The 24160-nt window shown below is 51.2% G+C and overlaps 1 protein-coding gene across 4 annotated transcripts in view; it reads right to left on the bottom strand.

Moving 5' to 3' along the window:
- The window catches only part of TRIM29 (tripartite motif containing 29), a 43806-nt gene extending 21976 nt beyond the window's left edge, over positions 1-21830 (bottom strand). For all 4 annotated transcript variants that reach the window (XM_027806810.2, XM_027806811.2, XM_027806812.2 and 1 more), the window contains exons 1-2: positions 21429-21830; positions 3640-4686 (exon numbers count right to left, since the gene is read on the bottom strand). In XM_027806810.2, the coding sequence (XP_027662611.1) occupies positions 3640-4497 (858 nt within the window). In that variant the 5' untranslated portion in view covers positions 4498-4686; positions 21429-21830. The remainder of the gene's footprint in view (positions 1-3639; positions 4687-21428) is intronic.
- Positions 21831-24160: the final 2330 nt, after the last annotated feature.

Here is a 24160-nt window from a genome sequence, read left to right as displayed (position 1 = left end):
CTGTAATCAAAATTTGCAGCAGGTCAGCTTCCCCAGCCGCCCCGCTAGGGAACATCCTGCAGGAAACTGCGCCGTCTCTGTGGAAAGAGCATCTATTTAAGCTGTGTCCGCAGAGCAACCACAACTGGTGTAGATAAGGTCTCACAGCCGCACCATGCCCTAACCTTGCATCGGTGAGAACGCCCAAAATCCCTTCCGCTGGCATATTGATACATCCTCGTTTGCTCTCTATTCAGGCAGCGAAAGCAATACCGAGAGGGCTCAAATGGATGTCCCTCTGGATCCATCTCTGTGGATGGTTGACTTCAAAGCCTAGTTCAGACTCTGTGAAGTCTCTCCTTTTAAAAGTCCCTTTGTTGAAACAAGGAACACCCAGCTCCCATTTCTGCACAGCAGTTCTCTGCTGCCTCTTTAAACCTGCTGTACAATGTGAACTTTTCTTTAAAGGTAAAGATTTAAAGAAAAAAATCAAAGTGCTTTTCACTAGAACTGACCTGACATGCTGAGTACTGAGGCTGGCGCTCGAAAGTAACGCCAGGTTATTTACGGCTCGGTGACTGGCAGGCATATGCGAGGTTGTCTCATTTTGAGAACAGGCCTGTAAAACAGGTTTTGAATGAAGGGACCCCTTTCAAAATGAAGGATGTTGTCTGAAAGGGGGGCTCGAGTTCTGCTGGTAAATCAAGCCGGCCAGAGGGTTTTATTGGCGTGTACAAGCTGCTATTGACAATTCTTACTTTTCAGCTGTGTGTGGTTATTACCCAGCCTCATGGACTTTTTCTTGGTCGTTTCTTGTCCTGATTCTGGCGGGGGTGTTACTTTTCCTTTAAAACTGTAGCAGGAAACTAATGCAAAGTGGATCTGGGGAAGGCATTAAAAGTTTGCTGGGTAAAATAGGTGAATACCACTGGGTGGAAACTCAGACAAAAGGTCTCTGTGTTCCCTGCCACGTTTTCTCTGTCTGACCCCCTGTGCCTTCCACTCCTGCCCGCTCAGCAGCACACCAGGCAAAGGGGGGTGGGTGACTCTCATCCCAAGCTCCTGCGAAGTGGAAGATGGTGCTCTGTTCTCCGTCTGTCTCCCAGGCAGAGAGACACCAGGCTTTCCACTGCTTGCCTAAATGCCCTAATCAGTAGGTATCTGTATACTGGCTTGTTTGCATTCCTCTTCTCTGAAGCTGTACTGTCTCTGTCTGCACTGTGGACCAAGCAGAGTTACCTAATTCTACAGAGGGATTTAAGCTACCCTGTGGTTTCCCAACACTGAGTACAGCACCTCTCTCCCCTGCACACCTATAGCAAAGACAAACTCATGAAAGAGGCTGTAACCTGCATTAATTCTGCATTACTAAAGGAATACACGTATGTAAAACAAGCATATTACACCTTATTGTGTGACAGTTTTGTGCCACCAAATTGCTGAGCACACAGATTGACAGTCAGGATTAAGCACATCACAGCATAAAAACCACCCCTAGTTCTGCTGGGATCTTCTCCAGCTTTGGAGTCTCAGTATGACCGGGGACTGGGAAGTCCTCGCAGATAAACCAATTGTTCCTTGACAGCCAACACTGTGTGAAAGGGTCTGTCTAGATACAGCTGTGTTCTTGTCACCAGCCCAGTGGCATAGTTAGCAAATTTGGTGGTAGTCGAGCTACTCAGGAGCTGCTTGGATGCCAAGCTGTCAAAATAGAGCAGGGATAGGGACGACCTGATGTGGGTTTTTTGCTTATTCTTTTCACAAAAGCCAGCAGCACCAGCCACACTTTGCCACTCTTCCAATTTGTGGTCACATTCCAGCTCAGCTGATTTACAAGACTTGAAAAGAATAGGCGGTGCACACAAGGGACTTGGAAATGTTCATTCCTCTTTGTGGTACCTGCTAAGGCTCCACCTATGGTGAATAAATCAGGGCTAGAAATAAACATTTGTAAGCAACAGCTATCCTGTTAATTGTTTTTGTCTGAGTGAATACTCACTCAAGTTACAACATGATCAAAACTCGTTGTCAGGAGAAACTTGCACATGTGTATGATTCATATTGATAAAGCCCTAAATCCTCTGGGCTTAGCAGCTGCAGAAACAGCACAGGACAGTGCAGGAACTAAAGCATGGAGCTAACAAGAGCGGCACAAGGACTCTGAGAAAGAAATCAAATACCATTTAAATCTTAGGTAAAGTCATCTCTGACCAGCTATGGTTGCCTCTTTAAAAGCAAGGTGTTCTAGGTCCATCCAACCTCAGGAAGAAGGATCTGAACAGCTTTGGTTCCTCAGGGAACAACTGTTAACCTCTTCTCAGCAGAAACAGCAAAGAGGAATTGGACAACCTGGCAGACACTAGACGCAGCTTTATGAGAGTTGGGCATATGCTATGTTCAGAGCTGACATCAAAAACACAAGAACAAGCAATTATGAAACAAACAGCAGGCTAGCAAGCCCTGCAGGAATTTCTTTAAGAAAGACAGGCGGAGACATGGAAGAAACCTTGTTTGGTTCAGCAAGGCTGCAAGTTGGAGATGACATTGCAAGAAAAGACCAAAAATTTGCACAGAAAGACAAGACATACGCTCTAAATGAGATGCTTTTTTCAGCCTTACAAAGTAATTCTTCCTAGCAGTGTACGAAGAGTTAAACTGTTCTTCCGAGTTAAGGGTAACACTTTCCAACAGTGGGTACTTGTATGTGCCTGTTCCCCACATCAGAGCACTGGCTTGGGCTGTGCCTAAGGATTTAGCACGCCTTAGTGCCCTTCCAGCTTCTGCCGTGGACTGGCTGAGTGACTCTAGGCAAGTTGGTTTACATTAATGTTTCACGGGTCTCCTTTCTGTAGCCTTTCCTGTCCTGCCTGCTGAGAAGGTTTCTAGGCCAGGACACGCTCTTCCTACGGGGATGTACAGCACTGAAGACAGTGGGACCCTGATCTTTACTACTACTACTTCATTCAAGTGAGCACTGTTCCACATACCGTGCATCTCCTTAGATGTCCACCTGCTAAACCTATTGTAGTAACACTTCAGGGGGATGATAATGTTTCGTGATTGCCCCAGGGGGTTTTCTTCACCTAACTTTCAGAAGACTCTTCCCACAAGCGTGGCTCAACACTATTATAGCCGTAACAGAAAAGAAAAACAAAACCCCATAATCTCAACTCTAAGTAGCTGAGACAGCAATTTCCAGTAGTAACCCAGCAGCCGCTGATCTGACCGCCTGTGTTCTGGAGGTCCTGAGCTTGAGGAATGCACCCCCTTCCTGGCTGTGGGTGACACTCCAGACACACTGTCAAAACTTGAGGCAGTTTTTGGAAAACTTATCATTTAGGGCTTTGATTCAGCTTCTGCTGAAAGTCAGGGGTGGAAACCAGCTTCCCTACACACCCCCGCCCCCAAATCCACTCTGCCACACACCACCAGCGCTACGCTGCTGTAGCCAGCCATCAGGAGAACAACAGTCCCATTGGAGCAGAAGCCAGGGAATACCAATTCTCCACTAAATGCTTCCCATCCACCACCCCTCATACCAGAACTACATTGCAGACATGATTTGAGGAGAGACTGCGTCAGCTGGAGAGCAAAGGCTGTGGTGTGACATTGAGGTCCATTGGAAAGACTGATGGGAATGTGCAATAAAAAGAGCATTACCTCTTTCCCCGCTTTCTCGATCTCCACTGTCACTGTGCTGTGGTTCTTGTGCTCTTGGAACATGCAGAGGTAGCAGATGCACATCTGGTCTGTCTGACAGAACAGCTCCATGGTCTTCCCATGCACAGGGCACTTTCTTGCTTCAAAGTCCCTGATGGGGTCCAGGAGCTGGTGGTCCCGGAAGGCTGCTCCCTCCAGGTGGGGCTTGAGGTGCAGCTCACAGAAGGAAGCCTGGCACACCAGGCAGGACTTCACGGCCTTTTGCTTGTTATCGATGCAGGAATCACACAGAACATCCTCGAGCTTCACCCTGGGCCGTGACCCAGCTGCTCTGTCAGGCTTGTTGAAGGTGGGTCTTCTCAGGTCCCCCGTCTCCACCAGAGGGAGGGAAGTTTTCTTCAGGTCCCCCATCTGCCCCCCAGAGAACAATGACTTCCTTCCTTCCCCTTCACTGGGCAGGAAGCTCTTTTTGGAATCCAAGGAGAAGAGGGGCTTCCTGAGATCACCTTTCTCTGCAAAGGAGAGGGGTGGTCTCCTCATGTCTCCTATCTGTCCACTGGCATATTGCATCTTCTTTGAATCTGCCGAATCCATGCTGAAGTAGGTCGATCTCTTCTCATCGGAAGACTCCACAAACTGGATGATGGGCCTCTTCCAGTCACTGCCAGAGAAGAGGGAGCTCTTGATTTGCCCTGTCTCCAAAGAAGCACTGCCAGTGCCTTTCATAGCTTCCTTCTCGCCTCCACCAGGGTTTGCGGTCTTCTTCACTTCTTCTTCCTTCTTGGGGGCAGATGGACTCTTCACATCCTCTGGCTTCCCAGCGGTACCGTTTGTCCTCGCTGCACTCCCCGTTTCCATTGTCTGACCAGGGCAGATTGGCTTCGCTGCTCAGCCTTCCCTCCAGTCCCTGTCTCTCAGCCCTCTCTAAAGCGGGTACGTCTGCCCGGCCGTCGTCTCAGCAAGGAATGACGGTGGAAGGCAGCAAAGATTCTGCCCAAGTGACGCACCTGGAGCTCCTGCAAGGAGGAGGAGAAAGCCTGGATTGTGCTAGGTAGTCGCAGGTAGAAAGAAAGAAACAGACGTTACCAGGGATCAGAAGCTACAGCTGTGCAGTTAATTATACAAGGCAGTCCACACCCAGGAACATTCTTGTCTAACCAGGTTTGGGAGGAAGGGCTGTTTATACACATAGAAAAAAAAAAAATTTTTTTCAAAAATCATTTTCATTAAGATGTAGCAACCAGTTTGACCGCTTGTTTCAAAAATAATTTTGTTCATTGTTGCCAGGAGCTGAGGTTACCTCCTTGCAGAGATGGGCAGGGTCGGAGAGACCATGAGATGCTGAAGATGGGTTTGTTAACTGGGTCATACACATGCACAAAAATAATGATGGTTGTAATTAAAATGAACGCCTAGAATAAAGCATTCTCAAACTGGGTTCCCCTGAGGGCTTACTGTATTCAGTAGGGCAGGGAGGGGAAATATATGGATAATACTGGGTTTAAAAGACCCTATTATCTTTATTTTGATGCTGGATTTGCGCATGGTTCATCCCTGTAGACCTGGTCCAACTGCGCATCAGAAGAACCCAAATGACCTGAAGTAAAAATTGGCTGGTCCTGTTTTTCCCCCGGGCCATGCAATCTCCACTGATGTGATCAGCAGAATACAACCCCCATCGCCTATTCCATTGCACTATTCTCACTGGGATAAGGGTTTAGGTGTATCTTACGGAGCTCTTCCCATAAATGTCCACCGAACTGAGAGGCATACCTGGAAGAGGAAATATTTTACAGCTAGATGGCCAAAATATTTCTTGCAAGAAAAAAGAACTGAGAAAGAGTTTTAAAAATAGATCTGTCGCCACTAGCTGTATTCCTGGGAAATGTTCAACTTGTCAGAATCGCAGAAGATTTCTGAAGAAAAAGGCTCTTTACAAGCACTGGTGAATTCCATCCACTTCAAAAGAAGGAGTTTGATCTTCTCATATCATTTCAATTTAGCACAGATTATGCTCGGAATTTCAGTGAGATTGCTCTGAGATTAATGCCCAGGGTGTAAATTAACCATGCCTAAGACTTGTGCTTAATTTAATTTTCGCAGAACGCAATGGTGGTGCTGCTGGAGAATGTGATTTTTAGCCCATAATAATGTCTCGTTAGAAATCTGTAACAGAACCCCAGCTGGAAGTGTCCTTAGTAGTGGAAGAAAAATCCAGGTCTGCATTTTGCAGATCTTTTTCAGATGTGGAGGAAATAGAGGCGCAGCCCAAAACAGGAGCAGCATACATTTTGGATCTGATATGGGAATGAGACAGCCAGGAAGCGCCCGCCTTACAGATACAGTTTCTAAGGGCTTTTTCTGTGCAAAATGAGAGAAAAAGGAAGGTGTTTTTTTTTTTTTTCTCTTCAATTGAAATGCAGTTGGGACCCCTGGCTCATAGATCCAGCCCCTTTTAGTGCCTGTACATCATTATGACTTTCTATATATGATAAATGATTCAGTATCCAGTATTTTTTTGGATAATAGTTGTTGGGAAAGGCCACACCTTTTGCAGTAATTTCTAGTGGACAGGTTTTTTATTAATAGGACCGTAGCCTTTCATAAGTCAGAAGTCATTCTCTGCAATAGGAAAGGGCAATGCTATTTTTTAAAAACAAATTTCATTAAAGAAAGACTGACTGACATATATGTATGTATTTCTTTACCCCGGCTTCTGGGGCTGAGCTAATCTTTATAACATCAACAGTCCTGTAGATCTCCAAGCAATTAAAAATACTGGAGGGTGGAGGTGCCTGTTCTCACGTGTACAGGAAAGATTCAGCAGAGGTTTTCCAAACTAGCATTAATACTTTAAGAAACAAAAAAACATCTACCTGAAGAGATTTGACTTGGAAGAAGGTGGCCCTGGTTTCTCTCATTTTCCTGACACTTTGTTAAGATTTTGGAGTAGGTAAGGCAGTCAAAAGATTAAGGACTGAATTTTTTCATCTTGGTTTTATTGATGCAAATCCAGAGTAAACGAGTTTAATCCTGTTATCCTAGGCAGGCTTGGAACTAACTGGGCTTAGGAGGAGGTTTATTATTGATTCTTCTGTCCATGCAGAGGCACATACAGGACTGACACCCTCCAATAAGTCACATTATGGCTGTACTTTGCCTGACCTACCCTGACGCCAGCCACGGCTTCAGCTCCTCCAGTTGTTGCAGTACTGTGAAGTACGGCCATGCTTGAGATGCAAGACATTGCAATGTCTATCATCTAATGCTGCTCGAATCAGACTCAGATGGGCTGATGTCAGCCCTCATGACAGCCGGTATGTTCCATAAAGCTGTGGGTTCTGCTTTGGCTTTTGAATAGCTTGGGTGGCATCTGTCCTTGCTGCTTATGTCTGGAGAATCCTCAGCGTAAATGCTCTGTGTCAGATGGAAAGAGAGAGGTCATGTGCACGCACACACACAGACTAATGGAGCCAAGCGCAAACTGGATTTCTTGAAGAAAAATCTGTCTGCCAGTCATCTGAGCTGAACCTCCCTGGAGTCCGCAGGAAGAAAGAAAGGATGTCACTCACGTGTGCGCAAGGAACATTCCCTGCTGTTGCCAGTCACTTCTGCTTAATGCCACTTTCACTGGTCCCCTTTCTACCTCAGCTCACTCTTGCAGCATCCCACATGCCTGGCATTAGGCACGTCCCGCTTGCACATACCTGAGGAACCATGGCAGGGCCATGTGTGACCAGCAGCGACTAAATGCATCGCCTCTGCTGCCACGCATCCTGGGACTGCAGCTCTGTCCCATAGCCAAAGGCCAAGCCCACTCTTTTCCCTATCATCTCTCTGCACATCACACATCATCACATCTTTTTCATGCCAAAAAATTGGTTTTGAACTCACTTCTCTCTTACTAATTCTGCTCCCCCCTGGGAAATCTACTGTTCACACCTCTCCAAGAGTTGAGGTGCACATGGTCTTATCGGTGCTCATAACCACAGCCATGCTGGGAGCCGCAGGAGGACTGCTGCAGTTAAAGTGCAGTTTGTTAGTTAAACGGTAGTTTGTTAGACAATTTGTGCTTCGGTTCCCAACTGTATTTAGAAGGCTTGTGCACACACATGTATTTCAGGCAACTTAGAAGCCAAAATAAAGTACAGACTGGACGTCTCTTTATTGCAGGCTTTCTCTTTGCACCTCCTGGAGGGTGGTTCCTGATTTCTATAGCATGATTTCACACTTGTGTAAGCATCATCTGTGATTTTTGCACCAGCTACCCCTATATTTCCTGCAGAGGACAACTGTCTCCTATCTAGTGCACTGCGTCAAGCCGATCACACAGTATGCCCATGTCTGTGCCTCTGACTCAGAGTATACACCCACGTTTGGCATCTGCAGTGCCTTTCATCTGAAAAACTCGGAGCGTTTTTCAAAGGTTCACAAATTAAACTTGACAACACCTTTGCAAAATAGGTCTGGGTTGCTAACCCCATGTAGCAATTAGGGAAACTGAAGCATATACTGTGGAACAGACTGAAAATTTTCAGCAAAAATGAAACTTTTTTTCTGAAATTGCTATGCAGCCTTTTGCTTGCTCATTCTCTGCTTTTTCATGATTGTGACCCCTCTAAATCCTTGATTTTTTACAAAATATTCCATGACGCTTCTGTTCTTATTTTGAACTTAATTCTTTTATTGTATATGCACCAGTAAGTTTGGGTAGTTTACTGCTTGTATTAAAGTGTTTCCTCTGTGCAACGAGCTGCACAAAAATCCTCATGGGTAGGTGCCTAAAATAAAAAATAATTTCCCCAGGATGGAAAAAGTGGAAAAATTGGGTCCATTTCAAACTAAATAGAATAGAAACAGTTAAGCCAACCCTGGGGCACTCCTTTAGAGAGGCTCCAGAGCAGAGTTTCAAACACCAATGACTGATGAAGTCATGGAAAGTCATAGAGAATTAGATCAACCAGCCCATGATTCACTAGCCCCAGTTCTCACAACAACTCCAACCAAAGCAGGAGCAGGGAACCTGTCTGCTAATTGCCTACTCTGTGCTCTACCCACTAATCCACACTCCCTTTCACATCCTACATACTTTCAGTCCTTTCTCATTTCTTACACCTTTATATGAAATAAATCCACAGCGCAGAAGATGTGAAGCTGAAATGCATGCAGGCTATTGCTGCTACAAGAAAGCAGAGGAGATCAATCTGTCAGGCATGTAGACACCATTGGGCAATGACCGTGCATTAACCAGCTCCCCGTGTAACAGCAGAGCAGGCAGAACAAGTTCAAGGCTTCGTGTTGCTTTCACACGTATCAGATTCAGTCAGCAATGCACCCAGAGAAGTCGGTGGAGCTATCCTGCTGCAGAGCGCATGGGGGGAAATGCTGCAGATGTGCTTAGAGCAGCCTGCAGACATGCTCAGAGTGGGGCGTTGTACCAGAAAGACTCAAATTATATGGCATAAACCAAAGTTCAGAGGCTTGTGACAATGTGGGCTTGCCACACGCAGCTGTGTGTCTCGGGGTCGGCGAAGAAGGGGAGGAAAATGGAACGGGGGGATCCAGTTGTTTGGGGGGTGCATTTTCCCGCTAGGGGCAGGCTGAACTGAGAGCTCCCTGGAGACGGTCAGGACCTGGCATCAGATGGGGGGACCTGGGGTTTGAGGGTGGTGTGAGCGTCCGAGCAGCTCCTCCAGGGTACCGTGGCAGGGCAGACTCCAGCTTCCCAGGCCTTAAAGCAGGCCTGCAGGCTATGAGCTGGGCCGTGGGGAACCTTAATTATTGACACAAGTTACAGGCAGGACATAAATGCCCGTTGTGTAACAACGATGCTCCACGAGCGTGCAGGAGGGTGATTCACTGAAGGAGTGAGAGGGTGTGTGACGGGACAAGGGCATTAACTGGAGGATATGTGCTGCCTGGGGGAGGACCCCTTTCTAGTGGTTACGCTGAGTCTTCAACTTGGAAAAGGCTGAAGGGGAAAACAACTACTCAGCGTTAAATTCATGTGGAGGACAGGAAAGGGAATACCAGCTAAAGAGGGAAATCTATTTGAATTAAAGGACAGTGCTAGTGTAAGATCAAATAGGGTGAATTTGTTCATTAAAAAATATAGGCTAGGAATTAGAAGACGATTTCTAGACATCACAGGAGCAGAGTTCAGGGATGGCCTTTGAAACAGAGTCTTGGCCACCAGGATCCAAACTGGATTCAAGATGAGCTTGCTACAGTCATCAACACATTGCATAACTGTATGGATGATACTGCATGCCTTCAATGTGCTTACAAGACTTGTTGCACCATGTTCATATTGGTTTTAATTAATTAATTAAGCCTGTATTTCAAGGCTTCTGCTCGTTGCCTGTAGAGGCCAGGAAGGATTCCGCCCCCCACCCCCCACCCCCCACCCTTGATGATTAACTTGGTTTCTGTGTCATTGGTTTTCATGTTTTGTTTTCTTTTCCACCGCCTTTTCATGCACTGGAGACTGGCACAGCCTGAGATGGGGAAGCTGGGTGGAGCTGGTTGGACCTCTCAGGTGTCTGCTCAGCACTGGAACACATCTCCAAACCTGGGAGCAGGAAGGAGTATTCCTTAACTGGGTTGGCAAGGACCACTGGAGCTTTTATACCTTATGCTGGAGGATGCCATATTGTCTTTTGGCTTCCTGGGAGCATGGGCACTGGCACTTTTCAAGTCCTCCTCAGTAACCGTGCAGATGCGATTTTGAGGATGGTCCCTCATGTGAACCGGGGAGATTGTGATTCTGTTCACTGTTCTGCTCCAACCTGTTTGTGCCGATTAAGCTTGTCATACAGCTGGGGTCCTAGACTGGGAGGGAAGTGCTGTGGGATGGAGCCCAAGCTGGGAAAAGATTGAGGGTACCACTGGTAAGAGTTTTATTTGTGATGAACAAGACTTGACAAGTCTACATCATGTGCTATAGGCAGGCTTGATGTCCAGGGCTCTGTGCTAATGGAGCTGGAAGAAGCTTTGCACTGGGTGATGGGTGATAAAAGATGGCTAATAAGGTACATCACTAATTGCTCCTCCTTTATCTCTTTCTAAAAGTCACCCCCTTCTCTGCAATCCCATGGTTCCCCGGCCCCCCTCTCCAAACACCCATGCTCTTCCAAGTTGGCAGCTGTTCCCCAGCTTCCCTCCCAGTGCAGAGTCTCTGACTTCATGAGATCAAAGTCCCAGCTCCCTGGAGAGGTCTGGGAGCGAGAGCAAGTGAAGGTGATGGTACAGGGTGTGACTGACTCACAGTGCCGAGCCTGGAGGAGGCAGGTGGAGAGGGAGAGGGGAAACACGGATGGATAAAGAAGAGCAGAACAAGGACAGGGAAAGAAGGAAAAAGACAGAGCACTATTAACAGACTCTCCCTAACACACGAAATGCACTGAAATACTCTATGTTTGGCAATATCAAGCCAAGCTTCCCTCCAGGCAGCAGCTGTTTCTAGCAAGGGTAGCACATGGAGAAGCTCTCCTTGCCCTGGCCTGCCCTGAAGACAGAAACTGTGGCTCTGTCCCTCCCGAGGCACCCAGGCCCATGTGGCCACTGAGCCCAGCACAGTGGGAGGAGAAGTGGGACAGGGCAACCTCTGCCCCGAGAGAGTGCTGCAGGTGGGGCTGAGGAGGGGACAGATGCTTCTTCCCCTTACACTGGGCTCATCTGCAGTCTGGGTGCTGGTGAGGGTCTGAGGGTGATGGCAAGATCATGGGATCTGCTCTAGCCCTGGTCAGTGTCTTCCTTGTTAAGTGCAAGTGCCATCTCCACCAGATCTTTCTTCACCTCTTGCAAGAGCCTCGGTGTCTCAAGTCACATCTCTGCAGAAGGCTCAGCCTCCTGAGACAGGCCCCCCTGCAGGGAAGATGCTTAGAGGGATGGGGAGCTGTCACCCACCCAGGGCAGCAGGGCTGGTCTGAGCAGTCCCACAGAGGTGGAAGGGCCCCAGCAGGCAAGGTCTGGGCTGCCCTGTGCAGAAACCTCCACGGGAGGTTTTGCTGGCATGAGGGCTGCTGCTCCGTCATGACCAGAGACAGCTCAGCACTTGGGGAGCTGCATCCTCATCCTGCCCTCGCTGGGCTCTCCTGCCTGCTGGGGAGCCTTCAGGGGAGGCGGAGGGTGGCCCCCGCCTGTGTCATTGTGGTGTTCCTGGAAATCGGGAGTGCAGGACGGGGGGAAGCCTGAGGAATGAGGCCACCACACACATCAAATGACTGTGAGCTCAGCTCTTGTGTCTGGTTGTTCAGAGGAATTCTTGTTCTGAAAAGCCCCTGGGAAGTTAAATGGGAAAACATGTTGAAACAAGGATGCTTATTCACTCTGTGACTGAGCAAGACAAATATCCAGCATGTGTGTGTGTGTGTGTGTCTTGATTTACTCCCCTCTTCCCTTCCTCTATAAATACAGAGCAAAAAAATGGGGCAGCAAAAGACAAATGAGATGGAGGTGAAGCAGGGAGACAAAGAGGAGGGGGAAATACTGGGAAAAGAAGGGAGAAGGAGAAAAAAAATCAGAACAATTCTGGGAGAGAAGTATAAAACCTAGATAAGAGAGTGAACCTGGGGCCTGAGCCTCCCTTACTCACTGCCATAAATACAGGATAACTTGACAGAAGCTGAGGCAGGGCGAGGGTCAGGACCAGACCTCGAGGAGGGTTAGCATCCACCACTCTTACTCATCGGGAGCAACGCTGCACTGCATGCCTTGCCTGGACTTGCTTGTCCTTGGTCAGCATTATCCCCTCTGCAGCCGAATCCCACCCTCTGGTTTTAGGGTGGTGGCAACTGCCTGGGAAACAACTGTGTCATGCCATCCCCTTCTCCAGGTGCAAACAACAGGATCAGCAAGCTGCAGGGAATGCCAGCAAGGCTGCTTTTTTCCAGGCAGCAGCACAGAGACAGTATTTGGGTTGCTGGCCTGCAGCTGGAGATGGGATCAGGGAGCAGGCAGTCCTTGACACAGCTTGTCTTCCCAGGTCCCTTATCTGCTCCTGTCAGGGGCAGTTCAGTGTCTGGGGCTTGGGAAGGCATCTGCAATTCAATGGGAGCATGTGGACACTGGCCCTGGCTTGCACAAACGGGAGTGAAATTTGGCATCCAAGGAGAGCAGTGTCTGATGGAAAATGTCTGATGTTTGCTTTGGAATGGATCTGGGAACAGGCTGATCGTAGCTTTTACGTCACTGGCACTGAGCTCACAGTCCTTCAGCACCTGTTTATACCTTCTTCCAAGCCCCACTGTTAAATGGCAGGAGCCCAGACTTCACCTCTCATCCTGCTGTCCCAGCTCTCTGCCCTAGCCCTTGCCTCTCTCCAGGTGCATCCTCACTGTTCTGGACAGCCCTGCACACTGAGTCACCTGCACACTGAGTCCCCCTCCCAGCCTCCCTGTAACCAGCCTCCACCGTCCTGCCAACTGCACTGGGGCCTCTTTGCTTCACTCCTGTGTGGCCTGGTGGCCCAAAAAAGCTGTTCCCTGCTCCACCCCTACCCAGCAAAATGAACCTCTGAAGGGTTCTCCAGCTCAAACCCCCCTGCAGCAGGACCTGACTCCAAGTCAGGGGAAATAATGGGCTTCTTGGTGGCACAGGCATGGCCACCCACTGTGTCCTTGCCCTCGGATGCTTGCCTGTCCATCCCATCCTCTCACCTACCTCCCTAGGGCAGAGCTTTCTCTGTGGCTACCGTGGAGCTCTCCTCCAGACTTGGTGGCAGCTCTGTCACTGCGGTAGCAGCTGTATGTGGTGAGTTAAGTGCCCACAATAAGGTGCAGGGTAGCAGACTGGACATTGGCAGCAGCAGCAAGGGGCACAGCCTCAGGCCAGGCATCTGCCACGCTCCCTGTGTGCCAGCCAGCACTGTCACCAAGACTGCCTGCTGGCCCCGCAGAACAGGATGGCCAGTCAGGTTGGAGAACTCTTTTACAGCTGCATGTGAGCTTTGGAAAGTGCCCAGCACCCAGAGGGCCCAAAAGCTCATGCATTCCTGCCTCCCCACCTCGCTACTCCTGGCAGAGCCTGCTTCTCCAGCAGCGAGCTGCTGGCAGAGAGGCAGGATTTGGCCTCCTCGTTGGTGGTATAATTGTGAAAGAGGGGAAAATAATGGGGGAGATTCCCAGGCAGCTCTGAGCCATGTGCTGGCACTACAGCTCCGCGGGCCGCAGGAATGCCAGGGAGTGGAGAAGGGATGTTGCTTGTGCATGAGCAGGGAACACCTGGGTCTTGGGCAACTCAGGGAGCCATCCCTGCTGCTCTGGTTGGTTCCATGCATGTACTAGCTGCTGGCCTTTATTACATTAATTGCATTTAAGTTTGAGGCTCCATCAAGTCCAAACGCAGCCTAACATAGCGTCATGGGGCTGGCTGGCACCCAGGAAGAGATGCCAAGGGGGTGGAGGAAGATTGGGTGAGAGAGCTGCCGGCCTGGGGGAGCTGCAGCTCCCTTCCAATACAGGGAAGGGCGCGCTTGCCTCTGCCTCACACTCCCTGCGCCCTGGAAACTATGGTCCTGCCCCCTGGGCTGGCTGGGTCAGCCTTTCAGGGTGAGTTCCCCATGTCAGGGGGACACATTGCCACCCAGGGACACCTCTGCCGCTACAGGAGGGGGAGGGGGCTGCCCTCACCCGCTTGCTTTGTCCCTCCCCTGCCCCGTGGCAGCAGGAAGGGGAGAGAGGCAGCGTGGACGTGTAGACGTGTGGACACACAAGAAGGACACCTTCGCGCTCGCTGAGGAGAGCGCATGCTGCTCACCACCCAGCTGAAGAGCAGCTGATTTCTAAGAGGGTGTTTCTGATGGATGGAGGCCTGTTGGACGTTGCTGGAAGGTTCCCACATCTCTCACCTGGTGAGCTTTAGTGTTCAGCTTTTCTGGGACTCGGTGTTCACATCTTGCCGGTGCAGCAAGGGAAGATGCAACAGTGAGTGAAGGGGTCCCTACCAGCACATTTTTAGTGGCTTTTTTTATAGAGCCGGGCTCTCCGAGCATCCCAGAGGACCTCCAGGCTGGCTGGTGCAGCGCTACTGGCCACCAAAATCCCCTCTCCCCTATGCCACACCTGCAAGCCTTCCCCAGCATCCTCTGGCCCATCCCAGCTGCCCTCATCCTGCCGGTGCCCTGCACCCTACTGGGGTGACGTGGAAGCCCAGCTCGGGGGTATGCAGGAGGTGCTTCCTCCTCGCTGACCTTCCGCGACCGTATGCCCACACCACGTAGCATTCAAACAACCTCCCCCAGAGTCCACTGGGTTCACGGGAGGGTGCCACAGGTGCTGAGCCCCACTCTCCCCCTCTGTGCTACGGGACTGCGCCATTTCCCCGAGCCTGGGGCGTGGGTGAAAGCCTTGGAGATGGAGAGGGGAGCGGCCGCGGGGGAGCATCCCTGGGGGAGCACCCCTGGGGGAGCATCCCTGGGGGGAGCATCCCTAGGGCAGCCTCCCGCCGCGGTGCCCGCGGGCAGGGGCGGTGGGGCGAGCGCAGCCCGGCACTGCTGGCCAGCCGCTAGGTGTCCTCCGTGGCCCGCACACGGGTGTCGGGAGCCCACGGGGCAAGGAAGCGTGGGCATGCTGGCCATCCCCCCGGGACAGCGCCGGCCTCCCCCCCTCCCCGCCCCGCCTGTGCCGCCCGGGACCGGAGCCAGCGTCCGGGGCTGGGCAGGGGGAGGGGGGTGCTGTGTTGTCCCAAGTCCCCGCCCTCGGTGGTGAGGGGCTGCCTGGGCCGGCCCGGGGCCGTGTCCGTCCCTGGCGAGCCTGGGGGTGCCGGTGGGAGGGAGAAAGGGCCCTCCCCGTGCCCGTGCTGCGGGCAGGGGCGAAGGAGCTTCACTGCGCATCATCCGCCCGGCTCTTCCGCGCCCTGCGGGAGCGGCGAGCCCAGCGCCCCCGCTGCCAGCGCCGGGCAGCGCAGCGGGGCCTCACCGGTACCTGCCCGCTCCGGTACCTGCCCGCTCCGGTACCTGCCCGCTCCGGTACCTGTCCGCACCGGTACCTGCCCGCTCCGGTACCTGCCCGCTCCGGTACCTGCCCGCTCCGGTACCTGCCCGCTCCGGTACCTGTCCGCACCGGTACCTGTCCGCACCGGTACCTGCCCGCTCCGGTACCTGCCCGCGCCCCGCCGCCCTTCCCGGGCGCTGCCGCCACGACCCCCCGGCCCCGCCGCGCCCCAGGGGGCAGCGCCTTCGAGATGGATTTTCAGCAGGACCCCAGGGCTCCTTGGGGGTCTGACAGAACCTCCTCCTCTCCTCCCCGCTGGAACGCCCCAGATGCTGGGAAGGGATAGTTAGGTCTACAGCAGGGAGAACAGCCCAGATTCCTTCCTGGGGGAGAAAAACATAATCCTGGGAACGCCAGCTCTCCCAGTCCTGCTTTTCTGTCCTAGAAAGACCTTTTCTGTAAGCAGCATGAAGTAAATGCTCAAGAATAAATGCTATTGCCTCTGTAGGGTTGCCAGCAGGGTATTTCCCAAACACCTTGCAGAATACAGCTAGCAGCTTCCCCATCAACATATTCCCCCTTCATTCAAGTCAGCTAGTTCCTGCACTATCTTATCGGCACACTCATTATACCCTCAGAAACACAGTGTAAACATCCCCAGCAAACTGCTCTTGATGACAATTTCCTTGCCAAATCAGCCACTTCCCTGCTTGAGTGATGGTTTACTAGAGAGGATTTTTTGTAACTGCTGTTGTTTGAACAAGTGAGAAGTAAATACAGCTCCCGTTCTGGGAGCACATGTGTGCACCTGCTACGCAGAGGTGGGAAGGTATCTGTGGGAACTGCTCATTAAAATACTGGCAGCTCATCACTACTGCTTTGTTCAGTTTCTAACCTGGAATTTGGCTGAGGGAGGAAGATAACGCTGGCAGGAGCTGCCAAGGGAACTTTTATAGTCCAGGCTTTCAGACAGTTGGTTTTACATCTTATTCCAAAAGATGGCACCTGCACTGGCACAGCATCTCTCGTCAAGCGCATCAGGGTACCGACACGGGCTGTGTGGGGAAGGGATTGGTTGTGCTGGGGATGACAGCATTGCACGCTGCTGCTGGGCACCAGGCAGAGAGGGGAGTACTGCTGTGCGAAGCAGCAGGAAGATGACAGAGCACTTGCCAGCTTCAGCCCCTGCCTGTCTCCGCTTTCATTACCTGCCACGGCTGCTGTGGGATTTAGAGCAGTCCTCGGGCTGCTCTACTTCACAACAGGGAATGCAGCTGGATGCAGACAGGCTGGGACCTGTTGGGGATTTCAAGTGCTTCCTGTGCTCTTCAGCACTGTAGAGCAAGCACAGCCTAAAGAAAGCCCTTTCAGCTTTCCCTGGTGTTTACTCCTCCACGGAGTGACCCAGCCTGCCCCGTCCAAGCCTGTACGATCCGGCTGGAGCTGAGCCCTTGGCCACGTTGCTCTCCTATTCAAAGAGAGAAAGAGGGAGGATGCGGAGAAAGGGGGGAAAACAGAAACTAAATTAGTCTCCCAGCTGGTAGCAGAACTTCCGTGCAGCGATTCCAGAAGTCTGTCCAATTTCTTCTCCCATGATGAGGCTTTGTTGCAGACCCTCACAGCCTGCTGTAAGAGCACTGTGCGAACTCCTCCTGCAGTCTGGGCTGGGATGACTTTCTCAGATGGGCACATTCCTACCCTGCTCTGCCTGTGTGTCTCTCTCTTCTCTTAACTCATATTTCACAAAGATACATTTTTTTCTTCCTTTCCCCATGTAAATAACACCACATATGGCCACAAACGGTTTGTTCAGCCAGCAGGGCTGCTCCAGACAGGAGCCAGTACTAAACTAAGCAAACAGTATCATTCAGCATCCTGGCCTGATGCCCACCTTAGCAGCCTGAAGTAATGCTTTAAAGAGGGGGCAGAAACATCAGGAGGTGATAGGGAAGCTTTTGAGAAAGGAATTCACATACAGTTTAGAGAGAAAAGAAAATCCACTTGGTGTTCAGCACTGATTGAGTTTGTTTGTTTCTTGCAGTGATGTAACCACAGAGCTGTATCGCTTCACGACGCCTGCCATGCATTAGAGCAAGGTGCTGGCGCATAGCATGCTTTGTACTGTGGCCCTGTGTCCACATTAGCTCTTTGCACTTACGTATCTAGTAGCTGCTGTTACAGTGACTGAGAGGAAGGTTTAACAGAAACTAAGATCTAAGCATAGACGCTTGGGTTTTAACTCTGCTTTTTGGAGCTGGAGGCATTAGAAGTGAGAAAGAAGTTAAAACCTTGTCCGTTCTGTGCTGAACCCTGGTTTCAGTGGATCCCTAGTTCAGGGAACTGCATTTCATCACCATTTGCAGTGTGCCCTGCTTTCCAGGCAGAGGATGTATTGCACCATGCAATGCAACATCTGTCTGAAGAGGTGCAGAAACAGCAGGCTAGCTGGCAACCTTGCTCTAAGATGAGATCTGAAATGGTTATGATTCCCTAAAGGTATATATGGTAGAAGGGGCAATACAGACCTTTATAGCGAGAATCCTTCAAGTCTTGACATGCTGTGAAAGGAATCTGTTGGACTTAAGACTGGTGGGCAAAGAAAGATGGGCTGGTCCTGGCATTGTGAGGGGGCTGTGCTGTAGATTTCCAAAGTCAGACTGGGACACGGACAGAGAGTCCTGCATAATTATTCACCTGACACTGACTGAGAAAGTGTGTTCTTACTCAAGAAGTGAAAGTCTTTTATCTAGCATGAAAAATCAATGTCACCAATAACAGTAGTGAATATAAAATGGCATGTGATAGTGAGTAAATTTCTTCACCAGCGTTCACTGAACCAGTGAGGAAAGGTATTGCCCTGGACTGGGTTCTGATAAAGCGACAAGGGCACCACACTGAGAAAGTAACCTTGGATTCAGAGATTAGCTGCTGATTCAATTAAAATGAAATGGAAAGGCAAACAAAGCCTGCAAATACGGTTCTTGATTTCAAATAGGCAAATCCTTGTTGGCTAAGAGAAATCCACAGGAATGAAAATTGGACTCGGGAGCTCAGAGGAGGCTTGCAATTTTTCTAAGTCAAAAAAACAAAGTTCAAAATGTTTGAGAGGTGGGGGGGGTGGGGACACCTTCCAAGGGAGGTTTCCAGTTCTAGCTAGATGAATAACCACCTCAAAAGGATGCTAACAGTAATCAGAATGCCTGCAAGGGATGTAGGAACAGGCCAGATCAGCAGAGAAAGCAGCAGCTTAGAGGTCGGTGTGTGGAGGAATCAATGAGAGCTGTCGAAAGCCAAGCTGACTAACCTCGCAATGGGCATTAAAATAACCAGCCCTAAGTTCTTCGGGTGCAAAAGAGCAAGGAAGGAAGAAATGGTGATGCTCTGCAGTCAGCATGGGGTAGAGATTAAGGCAGGTCTAAATATTGCCTCAGAAGGACTTAATCATCAGGGGGAAAAAAGGCAAAGGTACTCACAGGGAAATTGCCAAGTTCCTGGTAGAAGCAAAATTCAGAGCTCACTTTCTGGTGGGGGGTATGTAGGAAAATACCTTCTCTCTGGGTCTAGAAGAGTGGTGGAAGCCATAGATCCTTCCGCTGGGTTTTTAACAACTCTCTGTCACCTCAGCATTATCACAGGACCAGAGCACCTAATTCAATACGTACAACTAAAAAAGGATGGGGTTGGGAGAGACTATTGTAGGTGACTACAGCAATGCTACCTCACTCCTTAGCAGGATGTCTGAGCAAATTTTGCAGGAGAGAAGTATGTTAAGGCTATATATAAATAGAAGATGAAATTAACTGTGGCTGCCTAGGAGGGACTAGTTGTTTTTCTAACTACTTGGTTTTCTTTTCTAAAATAATTCAACTTGTAGATTCAGCCTGGGGGGGGGAAAACTCTCTAGCTTGCTTTAGGATGAAGCTTGAGCTATAGTGAGGGCGTGTGTGATTCTCCTAATACTCCAGCAGATCCTTTCCTGTTCCTGGGGGAGGAGAAAGGGCTTCTGAGAAGTACTGATGATGATGAGCTTACACCTATACCTGTGCTGGGAGCAGTGGCCACAGAGGTACTTTACCCCCAGTTTGATTACACGGATTCCTCGCTGGGTCACTGGGGAGCTCGCTGCGCTTCAGCAGTGCTCTGGCCACCTTGTTCGAGGCAGGGTGAGCAGGCAAGGTGGGGGGGTCGGGCTCATCGGTGGCACCAATGCCCTTCAGTGTCTGGAGGAGGCTTCCTAACTGCACAGCGAAGAGGCACATTCCGACCAAAGTCCGGGTTCTGGGTCCTCCTCTTGGCTGTCCTGCCGCTGGGCTGCGCCGCCACGGGCAGGCTGTGACCCCATCTTTGAGATTACGGTGCAATGACGAACAAGGCCAGAGAGACGCCAAGTATCGCTGCTGTTATTTCTGACCCTAGCATGTTCAGGTCTCCTCCTCCGCTTCACTGCACACACGCTCGCTCTTTTGCTCTCGCTACCCTAATAGCTCACAGTAACCCGAGTCTGTCCTTCCCCTTTTCCTTACTTTCTCCACTCTTGCTCAGGCACGTTGCTGAGCAGGGCAAAAGTCAGCATTGCTCCGGGAGGTGCCCCTCTGCTCTCTGCAGTGACACGGGAGGCGAGAAGCCAGCTGGCACCGAAAGGAGTCCGAGAGAGGGAGAGGTGGCAGGAAAAGGGGACAGGCATGATGAGAGGAGGAGAAAAAAAGTTAGAAGACAGAGAAAACATTTTTTGCTCTGATTTGTGGGAAATCTCTCTGCTGTCTGTTAGCAAATTTCTCCTGTTTTTGCAGCAACTGCAGCCTCAAGCTACGGCCTGGAAGCAGGGGAAGATGAAAGAAAAGGAAGAGGTGGGAGAGGGCCCAAGTCTTGCTAAACCAGCAGGATGTGAAACCCGCAGTAGTAACTGGCTGTCAGCGCTTTCTTACTGCTCCCTGCCACTTTCCTGGCAGTAGTTCTGAGCCCAGCAGCAGGGCGAGCTTGCGAGAGGAGGAAGGGGCTGCAGAGAAGCAGCGAGGAAGGCAGTGGAGATGGGAAGGAGGGAAAGGGAGCTGGGGCAGTGGGAGGGGAGCTGTGCTGCCAGCAGTTTCCTGCAAGGCCTGCAGGCACCTCAGGGTCCAGAAGTGGCCAGGGACTGCACAGGACTCCCTCGGGGTCCTTCCTTGCCAGCCAGGAGTTTCTCCAGGGCTGCGTGGTACAGACAAAAGCTTCCTCTCTTCCTCTTGCTGCCCTGGCTGGCGGGGAGCACACTTCGACTCCAGTGCCTGCTTCACCTCTTGGCACTGGAGGAGCAGATGGGAAGATATTCGAGCTCAGTTGGAAGAGTCTGTTCTGAGTTTGGGGTTTTTGTTCTTTCTTTTTTTCAAAACCACAGTTAATGTCTTTAATACTAAGCTGAGCTGCTCATAATTCTCCTCCAAATCTTGCGCTAAGCAGGCCTGCTCCTGCTCTGACTCAGGGTAGGAGATGTTCAAAGTGCTCCTGCAGGGCAGGGGAGGGGGTGGGCAGCCGCTTGCTTCATCCTCTCTTTCAAAGCTGTTTATTGACCTTGCAGCTCTGCACTCCCTCCCGTCCACCCTGAGCTGCAGCCTCTGCCTTTCTCGCACCCCGACAAATCTCTTCCTCGGTGCCTGTTCAAGGATCCTATTTAAGGATGTTTTGCTTGGGAGAGCACACCTGCCTTCCCTCCAGGTGCTCTGTAGGGACCCCCATGCCCTCCGGCAATGCCAGACAATGACCAGGGCAGTCCCACCCATCGGCTGCGAACGTTCACCCCCTCTCTCAGAGACGGTTCACCCCCTCTCTCAGAGATGAAGCTCAACCTAAACACCAGGCATGAACACAAGGTTTTATACTCACCGACAGGTCTCACTTGCCAGGATTAATCATTACACCAAACGGAATACTTCCACTAAAGCATGAAACTGCACTGGCTGTATGAAAACCTGAATGACTTTGGTGACAAGCTAAGCAAGACCCATCCTGCCCTGGTCATCACATGGTGCATTTAACGCTTGCGTGGCAGCAGGGCAGGAGCTCTGCCACCCCTGTCAAGGGCTCCCTCTCTCCCCCGCCTCCAGTGGCTGCTGGTGCGTGGCAGGAGGCAGCCAGCCTTGCTCGGGACCAGCGCTCGTTATTGTCATCAGCACATGCCATAGCAGAGTGACCTGGCCGGGAGGGCCCAGCAGCCTGAGCGCATGCCTGTCACGTCTGCCCTGCGCAGCAGAGCTGCTTTCCTCGCTCCTCTGTCCCCTGCCTCCCTGTCGCTCTTCTGTAAGGGTCCAGGCACAGGAAGACTGCCTGGCATCTTCTGCTGTCTTGCTTCACAGCTGGTGGCTTTGGAGGGGGGGCCGGGGGGAGGCTTTGCTCAAGGGCAGGGAATAGGGCCGTGTCTATCTGGAGCTGGTGTTTTGGAAGGGGGCCCCTCTTTCTGACCCCACCTCCTTTCCCCTTTTACGAGAAGCTGGCCTCTTTCAACTGACAGCAGGGCTTTCCTGCCAGGCTTGTTAGCTTTAGCTGGAACAATTTCCTTTGAACTCAGCTTGAATTAACATCTCCATGGCAATAGGATCAGGGCTTTGTCTCTTGCAACCTGCCCTTCACCATCAACAAGAGGTTCTACCAGGAGGTGGGAAGGGAAGGGTATGCCACCCTGGCCAACACCACCACCTCTTCCTGAGGGAAAGCAGAGGCGTTTGCTGGGAGGACAAGCAAGGATGATTCTGTCTGTAACTTCCCCTGGGGCGGGGAGGGGAGGATCAGGGAAGCTACAGCAGATGCTGGCAGGTCCTCTCTCCGTTTAGATTAGCTGCCGCATAAAGTGCCAGCGAGTGAATGTGTGTGTTGGGGGTAAAAGGAAAGCAGCTTGTTTCACTTCACCATAAACAATTACAAACAGTTCCCCTGGGACTGGATTTCTCCGGTGCTGCGCCAATGCAGCGGAAGGAAAACAGTGCTCCCACTTTATCCAGACAGTGTTTTCTCTTCTGCCCTGTGCTGTCACCCCATCTCTCCCACAACCACCCAGTTCCCCTCCTCCATCTCTGCCCTGTCTGCTCCTTCATCTCTATGGCTTGGAAATCTGCTGCTGCTGAAGGAGGCTGGCTGGGTCGCTCTCCCATCCTCTCACCAGGTTATGCGGTGCACTTAGCCCTTCCGACCGTAATATCTCCTTTCCCCTGGAGTGTGAAAAAGCCACACGGGAGTCAATGATTATCTGGCTGTTTGCTCATCAGATGCTCCTTATTCCTCCCCTAGCTCCCCCAGAAGGGAGATCCCCCTCTTCAGGCTGTTACAAAACTTGACCTTTCCACTTATGCTAACCATGCATCACCCCCAGCCCAGGCAACCCATGCACCAGAAAAAGGGACACTTTATTCCCTCCCTATCTGACTCCCACTCCCAGCCCTGGGCCCACGTGGGTCGGTCTGTTTGGCAGTAGTGGGTTCTCACTAACAATATGGGGTTTTTTCCCCTTGTAGAGCGAGAGGCTCGTTTTGCAGCCAAGTCTGGAGGTGGGAAAAAAGAGGCCTTTTCCTTTGAATGCCGGGTAAATTCTTTGGGAGCTGCCTCAGGGAAATCAAATCTCAGTTTCTTCGTTTTGGGGGCAGAACAGGGGGAGATGTAAACACTACAGCAACCGCTTCCCTTTCTCCTGCTCCTCCTCTTTGTTGCATTCCCTGCTCCTAAATACCCTGGGAAGGCAGTGCTGCTCCTGCTCCCCACTTCTGACATCCTGGGATGGGCTGTAGGTGACTGGGCAAGACAGGGAAGCCCCAGACGGATGCTGTGTGGTCCAGAACGGTTTTGCTGGGCATTACATGGCAGTCAAGGTCATTGCAGCTGTGGTCCCCCAAGAGGTTCAGGGAGCAGAGCAAGGTCCTCTCTGGCATGACATGCTGGCGTCAGTGGAGGTTCAGCAGGGTGTACAGGGCAAGAAGTGCAGGGGCAGCACTACAGGGCTCAGAGCTCCTGGCTCAGGCTTTGTGAGGCAGTTGTGCTTGTTTGATTTCCTTTTCTACCTCCTTCCCCAACAGAGATTTTTCTCCCTCCTCCAACAGAGTTACTGCAGCTGGATCACAGCAGGCAGTTTTCATTCTCTGTTAATGAGAAACTCCTGCACTTTGTCCCTTGAAATGGAGCCATGTTCACCACGTGATTTGTGGGGAAGGGCTCCAGCTAAGGTTATGGTGAGAAAGAGAGAAGGGATAAAGTGGCTCCCCTTGTATACATGGTTCCTGTGCTAGGGGCTGAGCTGGGTGGTGGGAAGGCACCAGCTGAAAGCCAGTTGCTGGGGGAATCAAAGCCTGTCTGGCCTTACCCTGCTGACCCTGCGCTGACTCAGCGGGCTGTCTGGATCTCTTCACGCCAGGGAACGTGAATTCATCCCCCTACACTTCCCACCTCCCCCATCCCCATCCTCACTGTGATTAGCACGCAAGAGGCTACATGCACATACCAGCCTCCCCACTCCCATAACCACGAATCATAAACCAGCAGGATGGTTTCCTTGAGCGGGAGAACAGGGGTCGTTTCTGCTTTCCTGGGCTGGCCTCTTCCCATGGCAGCAGCTCTTGGTCAGGGCCAGGGAA

The sequence above is a fragment of the Falco cherrug genome, chromosome 17, assembly GCF_023634085.1.
Source record: "Falco cherrug isolate bFalChe1 chromosome 17, bFalChe1.pri, whole genome shotgun sequence".
NCBI classification, from domain to species: domain Eukaryota; kingdom Metazoa; phylum Chordata; class Aves; order Falconiformes; family Falconidae; genus Falco; species Falco cherrug.
This window is presented reverse-complemented; position numbering and strand designations above follow the sequence as displayed.